Below are 17,076 nucleotides of genomic sequence, written 5' to 3' on the forward strand. Positions count from 1 at the left end.
CATCAGCGTTCTATGATGTGTTTCCCTGATTAACAGCTGCTTTGCAACTATTTCCGTGTGCCACCGATAACCATATTTGTCAAGTTAGTCCTGGCAGAGCACTGATTTCTTACTAAAATGCAGCATTTCTGTTTGAAGGGGTTTTCTTGTTCATTGCAGTGCTAGGCTTTTAAGTCAGCCCTTGTTAAAACATAAGTTGGCTTTAGCCTGATGCTTGTTAACAGGATTCTGGGTATCTCCTTTAGAGTAGGAGTGCAGAAACCTTTCACAGACAATTTAATCTTCTGAGCCTTGCAAACATACAGCCGTACACTGAGGGGGTGTTGCTGTAGGCTAATATATTGATCAGTTCCATTTGCCCTATAGCTGTGGCCTTCTGCTCTGGCTGAAATAGGTTGAGTGTTTGTTGATACTGCCATATTATTATTTTTTAATATACTGGAAAAAAATTAATTCCAACTTCTTTTACATACGTCATGTATATTGCCAGTGTTGATTGCTTCCGCACATGTAATGTAAACTGTCTGTGCATAGTTCATGGCCTGTGCCGCCTCTGCTTAATGAAAAGAAGTGTTGCATTTAAACAGATACAGATCCACTCAGAAAGACAAAATACCATCCCTTGCAACGTATAATTCAGACCCAACCTTTACATCACAGGTCATCTCAAAGTCTCAGTCTATCAACAAATGCTGTTTAGAAATAACCTACGGAGGGTTCCCAGTATTAGGAAATCTATTAGAGCTCTTATGGGCTGCGCTCCTGGTGGCTTTTGATTCTGTTTTCCATGTGGAACTCTGTTACCAAATGCTGTGGAACTTTTATTGATGAAGGTGATTTTCTTTTACATTTTTGTTAATTCATTTGTTTTGGTTTGTTTTGTTTGGTTTGGTTTTTTTTTTTTGAGATGGTACAAAGTGGGCATTTGCCACAGTATTTTAAATTTCATGGTTTATTTTTCTAATGCTAGTAACTGATAAAGTAGCTTAGATTGCTTCATTGGAAAGGCTAAAGCGTTGAGCATAGTAAGAAATAAGGTTGGCTTTACCTTCCCCATTAACACAAAAGGGAGGGAAATTAGGAATGAGGGACCTCAGCTATAACGTCAAAGTGCCGTGCTTTGGCCCAGAATTTTGCCAGCCTTCTGCACTCCCACAACATCTGCAATAACGTTCCTGTCTCCATTTTATATCTTTGACATTGAATCAGAATATTTGGCCTGAATTTATGTGATTTGGCCAGGCACAAATATAATCCATGAATAGTTACATTCATCTTCTCATTAGAAAATCAAACTGTGGGACAAGACCTGCTGCAGGATTCCACCCACCACCACCCAGTCAGAAATATGTCTTTGTGAATCGTATCACTGCAGGAGAAGTGGTGGTGGGATAGCAAGTTTATGGAATTGACTTGCTTTTAAAATCTAAATACGCTGTCTTTCACTAAGAGAAACATGTACCTGATCCACTAGATAAAACTAGTTTGCTGGCCAGTGTGTGCTGGCAATCTAAGAATCAGAGTAGTGATACAATGCACGTTTTTTGGCAGTGTCCTAATACTATAAAAATTTGGAGAAGTGTTACAAATGGTACAGAAATAGTATGGAACGATGTTACCAGCTGAGTCAGAGTGCTATTTGCTGCATGATTTTTTTTGGCTATACACAGGACTGCAAAGTCTTCTCATCTTCCTCCTCTTTTTTCTGTTGTTTAAATTATGGACTGCAGTTGCCCTTGTTTGTGCAAAGAAAATGATCCATAGAGGGTAGGAAAGTTCTTCTGTATTTTTGTTGAAAATATTGGCATTTTGACATGGCCAAAATTGCTTCCTAAGTTGCTCATGTATACAAGATGAATTATAAAAATGAAGAAGTTTCAGCTCAGCCTATAGGAGGAATGTTCAGAGGTAAATGCAAACACAAATATAAGAAACATGGGTTTATTGGGAGGAGGAATACATGTCCAGGATTCTTTTTTATGAAGTTTGTTGTTGCTTGTAATTTTATTTTGTTTTAAGATTAAAAATGTGGTGAATAATGGAGGAAGTGATGCAGGGGAGAGATAAAATAGAAGTTTATTTTGGAGTGAAATTTACTACTGAAATGTTTACATTTTTACAAGGCAAAAATAAGTTTTAATGAAGGCTTAGAATCAATAAAATGTTCACATGGTTGGAATTGAAATAGCACAATGAAAAATACTGCTTATTTCTTACAGTTTTTTTTAATGCTTAAAAACTGATAATTAAATATGAGAGCTTGCAGAATTGCAGGTCTGCAGGCCGTTTGTGTCTCTGTCTCTAGCTCACTAAATGTGGGAGGGAGTGTTGAGGAGTTTCTGAAGAAACAAACAAGTAATTATTGTTAGAAGGAAAGTGGTTTTGATATGTTCACATATCTGTTGGTCTGCTCATTTGGGCATCTTTCTTATTCAGCATATTATCTTGAGGTTATTAGTTTGGGCGCTTTATATTTCTGCATCTGGCGTAGCAATATCAGCACAGTTTAAATCCGTGATTTGCCTGTCACCTGCATTTCAGCTGGAGACAGATCAAGTGCACATAAATGAAACCGAAGTGTACTTTATGTGGGGTATTTTGCTACAGTATTTTATGGTTCAAAATTACTGAATGGAAACTTAAGGAAAAAAAAGAAGGAAAATAAGAAAAGGAAAAGAATTAAAAATACCCCATTCATTTTATCCTCCCAACTTTGAAGTGTGCTGGGACTTTGTCAAATTCCCGTTAAAATAAATATGTCAATTTCATCTCTCTTCCAAATTCATTTATCATGCTTTTTTAAAAGGTGTTTTCTGCTTTACCTGATGTTTAAATTGGATTCGCTCGTTTATGCTGTTCTTTGCTGTATCCCCCATGTTTTTCTTAAATGAATTAGTAATGACAGCGTACTCCATCATACCCTCTCTACAGCCACTTTAAGGGAAGCCTGGTGATCTAAACCTTTTAACCTATTAAAGATGATTTTCCCCAATTGAATCAGACCCACCACAGGTGTAATAACTAATCATTTAAACTACACCTGCTATTATGTATTTTTAAGCCATTATGCGTGTTGGATAGATGATAATTCATGTTTATTGCATTGTCCAATGGATCCGTTTTGCCTACACTAGCCTGATTAATGTATTTAAAGAAATAAGAGATGCAATTTAAAAGAAAAAAAACATTGATGGAATGCACTGAGGAGTACATTGAAAGTGCCATTAAACCCATCAGAACTTTGCTCTCTGACCAGAAATGCATATTCGAAGGGTTTGATTCAAACACAAAGTGAAACTTAGTGATTTCGGTAGTGATGCTATTTTTTTCCCTCCTTTTTCTGCTGCGAAAAGTTTTGAAAACCTTTTTGGAACTGAATTCCAGAAACTGTATTTTAAGATAAACTCTTCAAGACCTACCTGGCATTGGTCTAGCATATACCACCATTTTAGGTGGAGGTTTATGCCACTGTTTGGGGAGAAAAACCTCTTCCATGCATATGCATGGTTATTTTTAGCTCTAGAGGAAGGAAGTAATCTCTTCCACTAGTTCACATGGATGTGTCCATCTCCTAAGTGCTGTTAACTTCAGGCACATTATTCCCCCTGATGCCACAATCAGAACAGATGTCTTTGCATAAAAGTAAAATGAATGACTAGTGCAGCAACATGTAATAATGTGTGTAATAGTATAGGAGAGTATGTGGAAAGTTGACCTACCATATGAAGAAAAAAAAATTAAATACCTGTTACTGGCACTAGATCAAAATGTAAAAAAAACTAGTGCCATTGTCATTGAGTGTTATCCTATACTTTACCTTTTGTTTGAGTAAGTGGTTTGTTTTAAGTGCTCTGTCACCTTAAAGAAGGATATAGAAGTCAGTCTTCAGACAAAAGTAATCTGTGATTTCTGCTGGTGTGGAACATAAATTTAACTACTCACCTACCCATTTATGTCATGAAAAGTGACTTTTTCGATATTTTTGTTACATGACCCAAAACATGTAAAGCTGAGGTTTGTTTATTGCTTTCAGTAAATTAGAATGATGGCAGTAAAGGCCTTAATCTATTAGAATTTGCAGGGAGCTTTAAGTCAGATAGAAAGGAAGCATTCTTACTAGTAAGCCTACTGTTACAGATCACATGCATTGTCTCAAGGGTTGCCCTCAACTGTAGGAGCCAACTTAGGTAAGAAGATCACAACATAAATGACAGAAACCCCTAAGAATCTTAATGGGAGTTTTTTGTACAGGTTATGCTGCTCCAAGAGTAATTCAACAAGAAACTTCTAGACTGAAATACTGTAATTCTGCTGTCCGATGAGAGTTGAGCCACAAACTCTGATGCTCGTTCAACCATTTCTGAAAGTTGGATCAGTGTCAGCTCCAGACCATATCCATGTGTTGGATGCGATGCCTTACTTTGCAGTACAGAATGCATAATGTAAAATAGGAATTTGACCATTCCTAACTTGGATCTTTTCTCTCTTCTGTTTCTCCAATCCTCCTACCCTCATCAGATTGTGACAGCAGTGAAGTTTTTACAGAATCCACGAGTCCGCCAAAGTCCTCTTGCAACCAGAAGAGCATTTCTGAAGAAGAAAGGTATGGACTCTTAAGTTTGTGGTCTCAGTGATAATGAGGGAGCTTGAGTTAGCGTAAAGCCAAAATGTATTGCTATGGAAAATTAGATGTTAAGGACAAAGCAAGTAGTCTGTCTCAAAAAAAGGTTTGAAGTTTGTAAGAAATATCAGTCTCTTTTCTTCCAAACTGACTAGAGCAATATTGGCACCAGATGTGGAATTGTAGAATACAGAAGACACATTGGAAGTTTTTGGGTTAACTACCAGCTCTTTTCTGCAATGAGGACAGTTTAGAGTTGTGGACTAGTTGGCCAGTCCTAACCTCAGTGACATTGGCTTTACAATGACCAGCTTCTAGGTGAAAAGGTCGAATGTTTCCGAAGAGAGCCAGAGAGAGGAATGAAGGGCAAAGGACTTAGTGAAAGTAAACAAGGTCAGGTTAAGGTCAAGCTTGGGATCAACCTGACTTTCAGGCTGAAATGGTAAACTACTGACTGAGTTTAGCCCTTTTCTATAGCAGGGATAGAACAGATCCTGACAAATCCTATATCGTCTTAGACAGATGGAACATACTTTGGCCATTGCCTACTGAGAATTTATTTTACTTTCTGACTCATAGTGGAGCTATCTTTTGTTCGTTTTTTTTTCTTTCCAAAGTTTTTAGTCCACAACTTACAGTGCATTTCAGGTGAAGTTCACTCCATATTATGCTACCCTCCTGCGACCATATTGCTTAGATCTTTACTGCAAGATGTAAATAATAAGGACAGTCTTACCTTGGAGTTAATTATATGCACTATGGAGCACTTTAACCAGTTGGAATGGTACTGAAAATACAAACTCCAAACTTCAGAGGGGAGTGACCCACTTACACATTGAAGTTTTAAGTACTTCAGGGTACATCAAATTCTATAGCTAAAGTTCTTGAGTTTTGAAAAGTAGGCAAGCCTATGAAATATGTATTATTCTGTTTGGGGTTATGAACTGTTTATTGAGATGCCTGAGACCTGATGTCATGAGATGGAGAGTTCAAGTATGTGCACCACTTTGCTCATCTTGAATAGTAAAGGACCTAGAAGGGAATGGCAGCCTTGTGTTTTAGCAATGATGTCATGACAAGTAGTTCATGGGTACATCATTTTGAGTGTGATCCTCTCACTGCTTGTCCTAGTGCCAGTTAGAGAACGTTCCAATCACATAGGTATGTTGCTTGCCCTGCCCTGCCATCACGATGGCATTAAAATTTGGAGCCTGTTGGCCGCTGTGCTCCATGAGTTTTTCCTTGAAATATGTGGACCTACAGGGAGTAATTAATCATAAAAGCTTGGGGATTTCAACTCTATCATCGAAGCAATGAAGCAAGGGAAAGCTGAGCCTAAAAGCTGTGCTGATTACCCAGGGTAACCTGATACAAAATCTATTGTTGCTGAGAGATCCTTAGCCCCCAGTATATCGTGCAATATTATAACTGCCTGATCTTCTTCTGTGCTGACAATGACCAGTTATTCCTCATTTTCTCTCTCAACACAGCTGGGTTAGAATTTCATTTGCAGAAGGTATTTAGAGCAATTTAGAGACAAATGTCTCTGGTGTTTGCTCTGCACTTCCCCACCGCAGGCTTCGCCGAACAGTTTTTAGTATCAGGAGCTCCATCTAATCTGTTTAATTTTAATAAATCCCTGACTGGGAGAAGAGGAAGGGTGGAGAGGTGGAGGCAGAGAGAAACTGTGGCCTGACTAATACTTCTTAAGAATTACTTGGCTAATAATTACTAAAGAGCAGAAATGGTTTTGTAGAGCAGTTTGTTTGTTCCTGTTTGTTAATTAGCCCTCCTTCCCTTTGTGCTAATTGTTTGTTTGAAAACTTAACAGTAGGAGATAGGAAGGAACAGGGTCCAGCAGTGCCTGTACCCAGCAGTCACTGGAAATATGTCTGTATGGAATCTGACCACTGAGCTTACAACATGACCTCTGTTCAGTGCTCGAGAGCAGAAGGTACATGCTGTCGTGGTACCTATGTGGTCTAGCAGATGGAGGTAATTATTCTTACGACGTAGATGTTGTGGCTAGTTTAGTCCTGAGTAAATGAGGGATTACATGGTTTGGTAGACTGTTCCCCCTATTCTCTGGTATACAGTCATTGTCATCCCAATGATAATGTTTATCCCCATTTTACAGATAGTTAGGCTGTCTGGTAGAGGAGTCCTCACTGCCAGTCGAAAAAGCATTTTCTATAGAGAAGCCATTTCAGTTACAAGAGTCTCTTTTAAAATTATCTTTGTAGGAAATAATACAGAGGTACCCTTGTATTTTTTTCACAGTTACTCTGACCCAGGTTTCTTCAAGCAGAAATTGCATTAGATGTTTTTATGGACCCCAGAAGAAGTTCGGTGGAGGGGAATTTTCATATCTATAGATAGTTGTACACCATGTATGAACTTGTCTTTTGTAGTTACTTTCATGGAACCATACAGGAGAAGTCTGTGACTCCCCACTAAGTCTGGTTAAAAACTCCTGCAGTGGAGAGGATGGTGCTGGATCACCTTGTGTCTGTGAATGCGGAGGGAAAAGACCAGGTGCCCTACCCATGCAGGAGCTTTCCAATACCCCAGCTACAGCCTATGTAAGCTACAGGGGTAGGACTGGAGCATTAGCTGCGGGCGAGCTTTCAGGTGCTGCAATCCCGACTTTGCGTAAGAAATTTCGCTTCTGAGACTTGCAGAGATGGTTCTGCCTTGAATTATAATTTTTTCTTCTTTTTTTATAAGCGTCTCCTTCCTGAAAAAGGCCAATCAAATTTTATTTCCTTTTAATATTATTTAATATTTAATACAGGAACTGGATTTTCTTTAATACATTTCAGTGCGGTGAGAAATGAAAGTTTCTGCAGGATCATCAGCTGGACTGGGTTTGGTTTCTTGTGAAAGAGTAGTTGCAGAGGCTGAAAGTAGGGTTTCCTGGTTACTTGCAGGTCGGGGGTTTGCTGGACTGCTCTCTCTGGAACATGGGATGATAGTGTTGATGACAGTTGGGAGAGTGAGGGTGTCCTGGATTTGTAAAAGGTCTTTCAAAAGTTGGATGAGATTTCTCTGTTGTCTTAAGCACTTTTAAACTCCCAAATACAGAGGCATTAATGAGAAACATGAAGTTATTAGAATCATTTATCATTTTCTTTGAAGCTTACACTGGCATTTTGTGTAATTTATGACATTTCCTCCTTTTTATCATGAACTTCTTCAGATGAAGGGAAAAACAGCTGTTTCCCCTCAGAGTATCTGAAAGAAAAGAAAGGAAAAAAAGATGCTGTTTGTTTTTTGTCCAACTCGCTGATTCTGCTGATGACATGCCACAGAATCAGCGGCGCCTTGGGAGTAATTAGACAGCATGTGGGGTTTAAACCCTTGTGGAAATGTGTCTGTCATCTAACTGTTGTGCCTCAGATGTCCTGTACTGCTCAGTTACCCATCCGGTAACTCATGTGGCTTGTTAATTTTGTGTATTCTGAATCTGTAACTTCTGGCAAGATAGAGAAAGGGGGTGGAAGTGCACTATACATGTGGAGCTCTATTTTTCAGGGTGCTAGTCTTTTGGGGCAGGGAAAGGAAAAACTGCTAGGTTACAGACTTATTGTGTAATCCTGGATGAAAAGCTTTTTTCTTAGTTGCTTGTTCTCTTCATCTGTAAAACAAGTACAGTAATGCCTTCCCAGAATGGGATTGTGGGAACAGACAAAAGCATATGAGGAGCTCAGAAATTATAGTGATGGGAGAACAGAAGTGCATTAGGGCAAGTAGATGTATAATTGTTGAGTTATATTGGGAGAATATCCACCCAGAATACTGTACACTCATCAGAAGATATGCTGCCTGGAGATTGGTCTTTTGTATATATATGTAACATAATGGGCTACATGCTTCCAAAAGCAGTCGCACTCTTGCTTGGTGAGATGAGTTGGAGGTTGCTGAAAGTGTTGCCCTTTTACATGCTGTATCTACTAGGCTGTTTCATTACTTCAGCTGGTAGGAAGTGAGTTACCACACAAAGTTTTCCTGTAGGCCTTGCACAGTTTTTTGCAGTGCATCAGAGTTCCAGAAAATTTTGCCAGTGTCAAGATGCCAGGCATTCATGATTTCTGAAGAGATGAATAAATTATTTAATTGTACATGCCCCTTCCCAGTCAGAGCTCAAAGACAATTGATTCCCTGGAAAAAAGTGCTGTCAGACCCAGAATCTCTAGTAGAAAACTGACTTAATTTTCTTCCTCTTTTTGTAGTCTGCATTCTTGGAAGTTGAACCCCTCCCTGTCTTTTCTCCTTTGCCAAAGAAACCCAAGTGGATCACCTTGAGGACCTGAGAGAAGGGAGCACAGCCCACTGCTGGAGGGCTTTAAAGAAAGTAAATTCTTCAGCAGATTTCAATTTAACCCTCTTTTATTACTTTTCTTTTTTATAATTTAAGTCCATTTCATGAGGCAGTTTGCATGTCCTTGAATGGAATCTCGTTACCATGAAAGCTTTTTTAGCATTGATTTCATAACAGTCTTAATTTAATAGTGCCGTCATTACTGAGAAGCCCTGAGAGTGAGGCCCTAGCTTTCCAGGTCACTGACCTTTTAATTACAAACCTTGTTCTGATGGCCAGGTTATCGACTGGACAGCTCCCAACTCCTGCCCCCAGCATGAAGATGAAAATAACTGCCTTTCCTCCCCCACTTCCAGAAAAGGGAGGAAAAGAAAAGTAACCTCTTGTGTTTCCAGAATTAATTTTCTCTTTCAGCTTTACTTTGTAATTAATTCTTTAACATGTCTCAGTAAAGCTGGAACAGTTTTTACAAAGCTTTTCCTTGAGAAGAAAATACAATGCAAGCCAATAGAGTCCAGTGACAACTCATACAAAAAATATAGTTAGTAAGTTGTGCTGTCAAAATACCTATTTGGGCCAAACTGTTACAAGAATGTGTGATTAGGCTGTACGTGTAGACTATTCAAGGAGTGCTAGATGACTTGTCCTTCTCTTCAAATTTACCAACAAGGTACGTATTTAAGAGATGGTGAAGAAAAGGAGTGAAGACTTAACTTCACTGCACAACTGATCGCGTGAGTAAGCGCTTGTCCTGTTTTGTACTTGCAGATCAGGTAACTTGTTCTCTAGCTGTCTAATAAGCGTTTTACGCCAGTGCCTGGACAGACCTCATCACTTGCACTTGCAAAGGTACAAATGAGACCTGGAATTCAGATATTGATAACAAAAATTTATTGCAAGAATATACTTAGTATATTAAGCATCTAGAACAAACTACTTTAACACACAATTAAAGTTCACTAGCATAGGTAGAACCAGGGAGGGTGTGCTTTCTGATTATTAGAGAAGTTTGCAGCAGGCGTTCGAGTAGCATAAAGTAGGTCTAACAGCTTGTGTAGACTTACAGAAATGACTGTACTGGTTAAACGGAAGTCAATGCATTCTACATTTTCATGATGCTTTTCATTGGAGGATCTTGGAGCATATTGTACTCATTAAGCATTGAAACTTTGCAGCTATTTGCATGGAGCATGTTTGATGGTGTGTATAGGGTCATCTAGATCTCACTGTGCTTTCCACTAAAAAGCATCCACCTGTGAGGTAGAGGACAGCAGCTGCTTAACATCACTATGTGGTTTTTAGGAGAGGAAATGAAGAATACTTTATCTAAGTGATCTTGCAGAGGGACCTTTAGGGATAGAAAATGTAATTACTGAGTAAAAAATTTGCTAAGATTCTTGAAAAGCGCTATGGGATATTTAATTACTAAAGATGCTTAGGCCTCTGTTTATGACTTTGAAAGACAGCTAATGTGCCTTATAATATTTTGCTTAGGTTAAAGACAAATATGTCCTACACCTGTTCATGTAACTAGTTTGTTCTTTAGATGTCTCCCATCCAAGCTTTGGGTCAATACAACCCTGCATAAATGGGGAAATCTGGTTGTCTCCCAAGGAACTTATTAGGGTTCCGAAGAATGAAGAGTGAGAGAATGAATGCTTTCATTGCTAACAAACTCACAACAGTTCCTATCTGAATAAGCATTATCGGTAGTCACATCTGGTTTTGGCACTCTGCTATGTTCGCCCGGTGCTGATAACGTTCAATATACAGGAAAGATTTCTACTGCTGGAATCTCATAATCCTGAAGGATAGAGGTGCTCATGATCCAGAAATTAGTTCCACAGTTCTGTATTTTTTATTAGTTGCTTTCTTTTTTCTTTCTGAAAATGATTGAGATTCTCTATCTATCTGCTGAGAAGGAGATGTCTCCCTGTCCTGCCAGTCTTCCGTCTGCATATCTGTCACTTGCTGTTCAGACCAGCCTATTCATCATGCTGACTCTTTTCCCCCATCAATTTTACCACTGTTCATGACATCTGAACTTGTCATGAACTTTACGGATTTTCTTGGCTTCTTTGGCAAGAAGAGAACTGCAGCAGTAGTGCTAACAAAATATGATAAACTGGTTGACCATAGGACATCCTGGGGAATCAGATATGGCTATTCTTTGGAGTTGTCAGGGGGTTTGGAAGAAAATATAGTTGATAGAAAGCCTTCACTATCATTCCTCAAGATTTGGAAGGAAGTTTGGAAAAAGTAATCTATTTAGTCCCTATCTACAAGGAGAAATAAGTTCCTATCTCATCTTTGACTCTTGTCCCAGTCACTAGTGATTCACGAGAGGGCAGAAAAACACCTGACATTAGTTTAGGCATAACTAGCCATGTAATGCAGTGTACAAAGGCAGGCAATCCTTTCTTTTTCCTACCTTTTAACGTTTTTAATAGCCAGATGATTAAGAAAAGTGTGTGTGTGTTTGGTAGAAACTATAGTTACTTACAAAGGAGTTTGTTATTTTAGAAGAACATTGTACTTCGTGTACATTTTATTGTTTTATAACAATTGAGTTTTATAGCTCAATGGTATCTAGAAACTAGGTTAAACAATACATTTCTATCCTACTGGAAATTCTGAGACTTGGAAATTTGTTTTTATATTAAATAGGGATTAACATATAAAATTGCAGACATTTTTTTAAAAATGAAATATTATAGACCTGTCAGATCACTCTGTATTGATTAGACTGGAGTATTTAATATTGTAACTGATAATAAAAGAGATTGATAGAATAATATAATATGTACTATAATATTACAGTGAAAATATTTGGAAAAAAATGGTTTTTGAATTGTTATGAAATCATTACTTTTCTCCAGAACATTTTGGGAGTTTTTGAAGAAACTTTCTGTATGAAAAAAATACATCCTAGAAGTTTGTTGACGAGCTCTACTTGGAACTAAAGAATTCTTTCATATAAGTGCTTTTCACTAGTAGGAAAATATATCATTGTTGTTACTGGATAGCCCCAACAAGTTTGTTATCTTGCGCTGTTTTGTTCTTGCACGTTTGGCTTGAATACTCTAGACTACTGGCTCTGAACACAGTATGTTGCTGAACATGAGGCAAAAAGTCCTACTTGGGCCTGTTTAAAGGGAGCAGAAGACAAAAGTCATGGAAAACGTAAGGCCTACTAATCTTACAGTGTATTGGTTTAAGCAAGATTATTTTAAAGGGCTTTGATACAAGATCTGCTATTTAATATTAAAAACATGAAAATCGCAGTGACTTACTCTTTGGTTTCTGTGTGAAGTGTTGAGAAGGTACATGACAAGAGGCACTCCTTTGATGTTTAACGATGTTGTGAAGAAAACATTGAGGAAGCGACTCTCAAATTTTACATCTTCTAAATGCCTATGTATGTGTTCTATGAGAGAGGATACAGGTCACATTAGTGGTAATATCCTTCCTCTCTCACTTCAGGCTCAACCTACAGTGATCTTGAACCATGTAGATCTATATGCCTCAGAACAAGAGAGGTGATTCATTTAGAGTATATTGAGTAAACAGTCTGCTACATCTTCTGTTTCTATTGGGCCACAGAAATTCCTCACCATTTCAGCGAAGAGTCCAGAATCACCTTTGCCATGTTTTTGTAGCTTGAAAATTATTGATAAATTGGAACAGACCAGTTTGGTGCTCAGGAAGTTGTGCATGCTACAAAATATTGGTTGTAAGCTTAATTTTAACAAATAATTGGAATGTCATGGGTTTAATGATGTCTCTCCACTTGGCTATCTGACAGTAACTATGTAATGTAAAAGAGCCGTTAAAAATGGCTTTGCAAAATTAACTCCTGTTGCTCAGCGAGTGTGTTTTGAGTCATGTCTGCCTTGTTTACTGTCAAAATAATATTTCCATTCCTGGTAGCATTGAAAAACAATATGATTACAGCAGAGTTAGTTGAAGTCTATTCTAGAATACAGTGCTAAAATAGTCAGTTATATTCAGAGCCCTGAAATTGTTAGCCTTAGTGATAGGCAAAAAAGACCCAGACCCTAACTCTGACCTGTAAATTTAATAATTTATTTATTATGTTTTCAAGTGAAAGTAAATGCAGAGTGCCAAAAGAAAGTCACTTCTGTAGTTATAATCTAAGAGCAGTTATTGGAGATCTGAGATATGACTGCTTGCTTGGCTTTGGGCAAGTTACTTGTTCTCAGCTTGCCCATCTGTAAAATGGGGTTAATTACCACTTTTGCATTATTGACTTAGTAAGATTTATGTTAGCTATGTTTATAAACTGCTTTGATATGCTTGTTTTGGAGTTCTTGGTGCTGCAGTGTGTGATTTTTGAAGTTGCTTGCTGCAGTAAAAGCCACACTTGCAGAGAGGTTGAGAATTTACTTCCGTCAGCTGTGTATGGGAGGGGAGAGCTGCAAACTTTAGAATGTCAGAATGTCAAGGCTCAGGCAGATTGCGTGCAATCCTAATCCAGCCCTGCAGCTTTGACCTTTGAAGCAAGCTGCACCTTGAGACAGTTGAAGAGATCTATGTACATTTGTATAAAAATATTTTTGTGATAGAAGGAATTTGCTCTTCATGGTCATCCAGCCCAGGGTTTCCCCACAGTCTTCCTGGAGCAAGTAAAGGAATTCAGTTCCTGATCTGCTCTGTGAATGAACCTCGCATTCTAAGTCTAAAGAGACAGCCTTCTCTCTTGGGGCTAAAACAAGGAGTGTAATTAGGATAATCTGTGTTGCTCTTCTGCTGAAATCCATCTCAGACCTAATGATACTTTCCTGCTAGGAAAGATAAAATAAGTTCCTGTATGAGATAATTCTCTAGGTTCTCTTAGACAACATTTCTACTCTGTTTAAAACTATGTCTTGGGTGCCCGTGAACATGAAATTCTACTGTTTGCTTTTCTGTTACACTGTTCTCTCTTAATTTTAATCTGGAGTGCAATCATTCTTTCCTTAGCAAAAAGGGGAATTTAGTTTTTGGTTCATTCTTTGCTATTCTTTCTGATGGAACCTCGTCAAAGCGAGACTCCACTCCCCCAGGAAGAGAGCAGAGAATTCATTCTCAATGAAATCGGAGGCTCTCTGAAGTAAAAGCTGTTGACTTTGTCATACCGTGCAAATGTGCATTGCTTTTAGCAAGACAATAAAGGGTAAATGGGGTGATCTCTGCTCCTGTGGAGAGGTCGGGTGGTTACATTACACAATCTTCTAGAGCATCTTGCAGCAAATACATGGGTTATATTAAAAGTTGCAATCATATCATTTTTTAAAAGTAAATTGCTGACCTTATGCAGTGGAATCAGCTTTATTGAATTTCGCCAAAAATGCGTTTATAATCCCCCCCGCCCCCGCATACACATGATATTCATGTCCTTGCTGCCCATGTGGAAATGTCCCTTTTTATGGTGATAAAATTAAATTTGTCTTTGTCTCTGCCTTGCCTCACCTTTTAAGATTCCATCCTTAAGAGACACCAGTGGATATCTGTACCAGAGAATGAAGACGGGCAATATCCCTGCATGGCTGGCTGGCTGATTGTGAGCCAACTGCTACGGAACAAATAAATAAGCTTTTCACATGTAGAGGACAAATAAAGCTGAGGACAGCTGTAATATGGGTATTTTTCTAGGAGTGTTGTGGCCTTAGCATAGGTAAGAATTTATTTTGACTTGGAAGTACTTATGCTTTGCTTCTGGATTTTTTCTAATTGCTGTGCAATACGAAATGTAAAATCTACAAATAGTTATTGTGCTACTCATGTAGTACTGTGTTATGTGTCCTCCTTCAATAATAACTAACTGTAAAACCTTCTAGTCTTTGGCCACCTACAGCCCCCTTCCTGAATTCACTTAAGAAGAAAAAGTGTTTTGCAGCATGCTCAAGAATTTAACAAACATATATCCCATATTTCTGTACCACTTTGCATATTCTAAGTACTCTACAAATATTAACTGACTAAGCGTGTGACACCTTTTGTGGAACGGCAAGATTATAAGATTAATTTAATGTACTTCTGATTACATTTATTCTTCTTCGTTAGACCTTTACATTCTCCAAACAGTTTGCAAACTCCAAATTTCAGTGGGAAACAGAGGAAAGAGCATCCCCATTTTAGATAGGGAAACTGAGTCAGGTATATTAAGAACAGTTAGATAATTCTGACTTCCAGTCATATGTATAAATATAACCATAGTGTCAGTGTGATGTGCTGATGTTTATAGCATTTTCAGTAAAATTACTTAAAGCATTTTTGTGTTTATCCTCTCCAGGTCCCAGCTGCTTTGGGGGGGTGGGAGATGTTAAGCTAGTTTTCTTCAATAACATCAACGCAAACCATCTAAGTAAATGAAGAGGCAGATTGGCCTCTGCAGTGTTAGTGTGTATCCCTTCTTACAGGATCTCCCCCAACCTGTCTTCCTTTTTAGGTAGCATTTAGAAGGCTAGCTGCTCAGAGATACAGAGAAGAGTATCAGAATATCATTGCTCCTGCTCTTCAAGTAACCAGAAGAATGCAGCTGTTAAACTCAGAAATATAAAATACATGTTTAAAAGATGACTCTGTATGTGTTTAAAAAAGAGAGTGAGAGAGGATTCAAGGGAACCAAAAAATAGCAGGTTCCATTACTGTAATTAAATGGCAGCATTTAACCTATCAGGCCGTTGCGTGTATGTGAGAGACGAGCAGGGAGCTGCATTTGAAATGATCACTGTCTTCCTTGGGGGATAGAGTAGTTAAATAATTTGTTTGTGAGGTGTGAGTTCAGTGTCGGGTAAAGCAAGTGCTTGCGCGCGTGTGTGTATCTTAGAAGCTAGGGATGGCTGTGTGTTTACTGAGAATACCCTGGAGGTTGGTATTTACTAGCACGTGCACTGTCAATAAGAACACAAGCTGCTCTTGCCCATTTGTTAGGTTATGTGCAGAGTCAGGGCCTCACCTGGTCCCAGATATTGCATCACAAAAGGAGAGCTTTTTTCACGCTAGGCCACCTGAGACAGACAGGAGTAGCAGTAAAAGAAAACCAGGGAGGAAATGGGGGAAGAAAAGAATTGGAGTCCTTTTGGTGAGCTTCACCTACTGCGGTGACAGTAAAGGGTAAGTTGTTCTGTCTGGTCATTGGACTTGGCACTCAGGAGCGTGGGGGCTGTGTCATCCCTGGGGGACCAAGGGCGAAGCTGCTGCTCAGAGGTCTGCCCCTTAAACAGCACATCAAACAGTCGCTTCTCCTGCAACAGTGTCGTCCTACCTGTGCCTGGCTTGATTCCTATGCTTCAAGACTACTGTGCAAAATTATGTGGAGAGAGAGGGATCTGCAAAGTGCGTCCTTGGCCCTTCATCGTTGACCCTGACTCTGTGGAAAGCTCTTTGGGCACCCCAGAAAGGAGATACATTCTTATGTAGTGCCCAGAAGGGAGTATCTTCCTGTTTTTATTCGCTCCCTTGTTGTTTGTGAGATGATTCCTTTGTTTAGGGAGTATTTCCTAGTCCTGGAACTCCAGGAGCTATCCTCATACAGTATGAGTTGATACTAGTAGCGAGGTTTTCAGCTGCCTCACCTACTGATCTGACTTGTGTTATGTTGCAGGAACATGCCCATAAATGTTTCTTAATCTTCACTCCAGTTTCTGTGTGAATTCTGTGTCACCACTCCCATTTTAACTCCTGGGCTGGAACTTTTGTGAGGCTCTAGAAGACAGCAGACAGTGTTAAAAAAATAGATAGTTCAGTATTTCCGTTTTGAACATTCAACTCCAGTGACTGGATTTTGAGGGCAACACTTGACCGAAAGGAGACCAGAGAAATGCCGTGTATTTTAGCAGCCAGTCAAAGCAAAGCATGAATTTGAGTCCTTGTGTAGTTTGGTGAGAGTTAGAAATCTGGAAGTATTTCCAAAGATGATCTACAAGAACAAAAAAAAGGATACACTTGTTACTTGAATAAATTATTTGTTGCAAATGCCTTACCTAGCTCAAATGCATATAATGTATGTATAGATTCTCAAAACTGTCAGTTAGTCTTTGTACGTGGTAATTGTGTCAGTCTCAAACGTTTTACAAAGGATAGCATGTAATAATATTCCTGTTTTACAGATGTAGAAACTGAGGCAGAT

At 38.8% G+C, this 17,076-nt stretch overlaps 1 protein-coding gene across 1 annotated transcript in view; it reads left to right on the top strand.

The window, feature by feature from the left end:
• Window positions 1-17,076, top strand: part of PEX14 (peroxisomal biogenesis factor 14) — a 79,448-nt gene that overhangs the window by 32,848 nt on the left and 29,524 nt on the right. The window contains exon 3 of the mRNA XM_052792017.1: window positions 4,519-4,603. Within this exon, the coding sequence (XP_052647977.1) occupies window positions 4,519-4,603 (85 nt within the window). The remainder of the gene's footprint in view (window positions 1-4,518; window positions 4,604-17,076) is intronic.

This window comes from Harpia harpyja, chromosome 7 (assembly GCF_026419915.1).
Source record: "Harpia harpyja isolate bHarHar1 chromosome 7, bHarHar1 primary haplotype, whole genome shotgun sequence".
NCBI lineage: Eukaryota > Metazoa > Chordata > Aves > Accipitriformes > Accipitridae > Harpia > Harpia harpyja.